This window comes from Morus notabilis, unplaced genomic scaffold (assembly GCF_000414095.1).
Source record: "Morus notabilis unplaced genomic scaffold, ASM41409v2 Scaffold8831, whole genome shotgun sequence".
Lineage (NCBI taxonomy): Eukaryota > Viridiplantae > Streptophyta > Magnoliopsida > Rosales > Moraceae > Morus > Morus notabilis.
Window position 1 is genome coordinate 1 of NW_010366014.1, and position 2,609 is coordinate 2,609.

Below are 2,609 nucleotides of genomic sequence, written 5' to 3' on the forward strand. Positions count from 1 at the left end.
TATATATATATATATATATATATATAACTCTTCTCATTTGTTTGATTGTTCCCATGGGAATACTGCACACCAATATATGCACACCAATATATAATTGAGCAATTGTTTAAATTCTTGGTTTGTATTTACTTTTAACTTATATAGATTTCTGTATAAAGAAAGTCTAAGTCAAAGTAACAAATGCAAAGATTTTTTTTTTTTACCGTGAATTCACAATCATAACAAATAATTTAGGAAACTTTTAATCCTTAATTTTTTTGAAATTACATTTAATTTATATATGTCTAAAAAGAAATCTAAGTCTTAGTGATAATCATAGGATTGTGATAAGAACGAGGAACCACACACCATGAGTGTATTAGGAATTTATTTAAGAGTATTATAAATAAGAAATCTCACACCATAAGGTGTACATAAGATTTATCTTCATAAATAGTGTCAATGAGTAAATCACAATCCCGCACTTTAAAGTGTATATAAGACTTAATTTAAATGTATTGTATCTGTTTAATAACACAAAAAACCAAAATTATTAGTGCGAAAGAAGACTAAAATATCAAAACATATATTTACTTTCTTATTTTGAAATACTACACTGCACTTAGGATGTATATATTTTTTTCTCTCTCTCACGTCACTGTCACCTACACACACTTTTGGCGTTTTTTTTTCTCTGACGTTTCCTCCACACACCTGCACACACACTTTTTTGTTTTTATTTTTTATTTTTTTCTCTCACTTTTCGTCCACACACCTGCACACATATTTTTTGTTTTTTTTTTTGTGTTTTTTTTCTCTCACTTTTCCTCCACACACCTGCACACACACTTTTTTGTTTTTTTGTTTTTTTGTTTTTTTCACTTTTCCTCCACACACCTGCACACACGCGCCTATGTCTCCAGAAAAGTTTTTCTCTCCTGCACACACGCACTTATGTTTTTAGATGTATGCTTTTAGATTGGTACATTAAAAAAGAGTCTCTTAGAAACGAAAGCAGTAGGAAAATATGCTTTTAGATGTATCCTATGTTTTTGAATTTTACATTGGTACATTGACATTTTAAAAAAAAATTTAATTTTTTAGTGCGATGAAATTTACTATGCTTATTCTTTTATGTTCCAAACACAAATGTTAGATAAGAGTGCCTCGTAGATTGTCGTTCCCTGTTGTACCACCATAATCAGTAGTAAGATAGTTGTAGTAATTTTTTTCTTCTGGCCGTGGAAGATTGTTGTACGTCATACTTGGCAATTAAGTAACATAGCTTTGATAGCTAGCCATAAAAGCTTAATAGCCAAGTTGCAATGTACTATCAACATTTTGGCGCAGTCCAATGAGAAGCAAAGAGTTATATAATTATACCAATTACAAGCTAAAGCAAAGAGTAATATAGCTTTGATAGCTAGCCATAAAAGCTTAATGGCCAAGTAAAACAACTCATAAAGGACCTGCAATGTTCTATCAACACTTTGGCGCAGTCCAATGAGAAGCAAAAAGTTATAATGTTGTACCAATCAAAATTAGCAACCCATAGTGTACTAAACTTTGTAAAAGCATGCCATCAAAATTAGCTCATACGATGCAGTGTTCCTATAAATAGTTGATCATTGATCTCTGCAGCATTTATGTAATCCAATCACTTGAAATACTAGCAGCTAATAAATTCTCATACAGACAGCTTATACACCAAGACCGATTCCTGTATGGCAATGTCAAGCTCGGCCGAGTCCAACATAACTCTGAAACTTCTGATCGACTCCAAGGAAAAAAGAGTCCTGTTTGCTGAAGCAGCCAAGGACTTCGTTGATTTTCTCTTCACCCTTTTGTCTTTGCCAGTGGGAACAGTTATCCGGCTCCTATCGACAAATGGCATGGTGGGAACTCTCGGAAAGCTCTACCAGAGCTTCGAAAGCTTAAGCGACACTTACATACAACCAAACGTCAGCAAGGACATTCTTTTGAAACCCAACTCATCAATCGGCTCTTCTTCTTTGGCCACCCTTCTCTCGTTGACCAACAGTAGTGACACATCTGTTGGTAAAAAACTGTACATATGCGGGAACTGTCGTAGAAGTGGGTCCGACGAAAGGCCGGGAGCGAGGTGTACTAATTGCTCTTGTAGTTCCATCACTACGGAGCTCGTCTACGTGGCTCCCCCACCTCCTGATGCGGGGGTGTCGTCTGCTGAGGGAGGTTTTGTGAAAGGTGTCGTTACGTATATGATAATGGACGATCTAGAAGTCAAGCCCATGTCTACCATATCAAGCATTACTATGCTCAATAAGTTCAATGTTAAGGAGGTGGGTGCTCTTGAGGAGAAGACTGTTTCGGTTGGCATAAAAGAGGTACATGTGTTTATAATCGTTATGTTTTTCTAGTTATATGATTATATCATTATATATATATGTAGACTAATTGTGCTTGTTTCTGTGGATAGGGATTGGATTTGTTGAAGGCTTCGCTGCAGACAAATACTGTTCTCACCGATGTTTTTCTTGGGAAGTAGAATGCGGACGGCTTAGGCAATATGGTCACTTGTGGCCGTTTGTTTTTTTTTTTTTCTTTTGAAATTAGACCATTGTGCTATCTTTTGAGTTTGGTGTTTGGAC

General features: G+C 35.3%; 1 protein-coding gene across 3 annotated transcripts in view; it reads left to right on the top strand.

Moving 5' to 3' along the window:
- Positions 1-1,552: 1,552 nt before the first annotated feature.
- The window catches only part of LOC21384148, a 3,891-nt gene continuing 2,834 nt past the window's right edge, over positions 1,553-2,609 (top strand). The window contains exons 1-2 of one of the 3 annotated variants that reach the window (XM_010109045.2): positions 1,560-2,345; positions 2,438-2,588. In XM_010109045.2, coding sequence (XP_010107347.2) covers positions 1,704-2,345; positions 2,438-2,506 — 711 coding nt within the window. In that variant the 5' untranslated portion in view covers positions 1,560-1,703 and the 3' untranslated portion in view covers positions 2,507-2,588. Of the gene's footprint in view, positions 2,346-2,437; positions 2,589-2,609 lie in introns of those variants that run through there. The other 2 variants (XM_024172840.1, XM_024172839.1) reach the window with 2 other exon arrangements.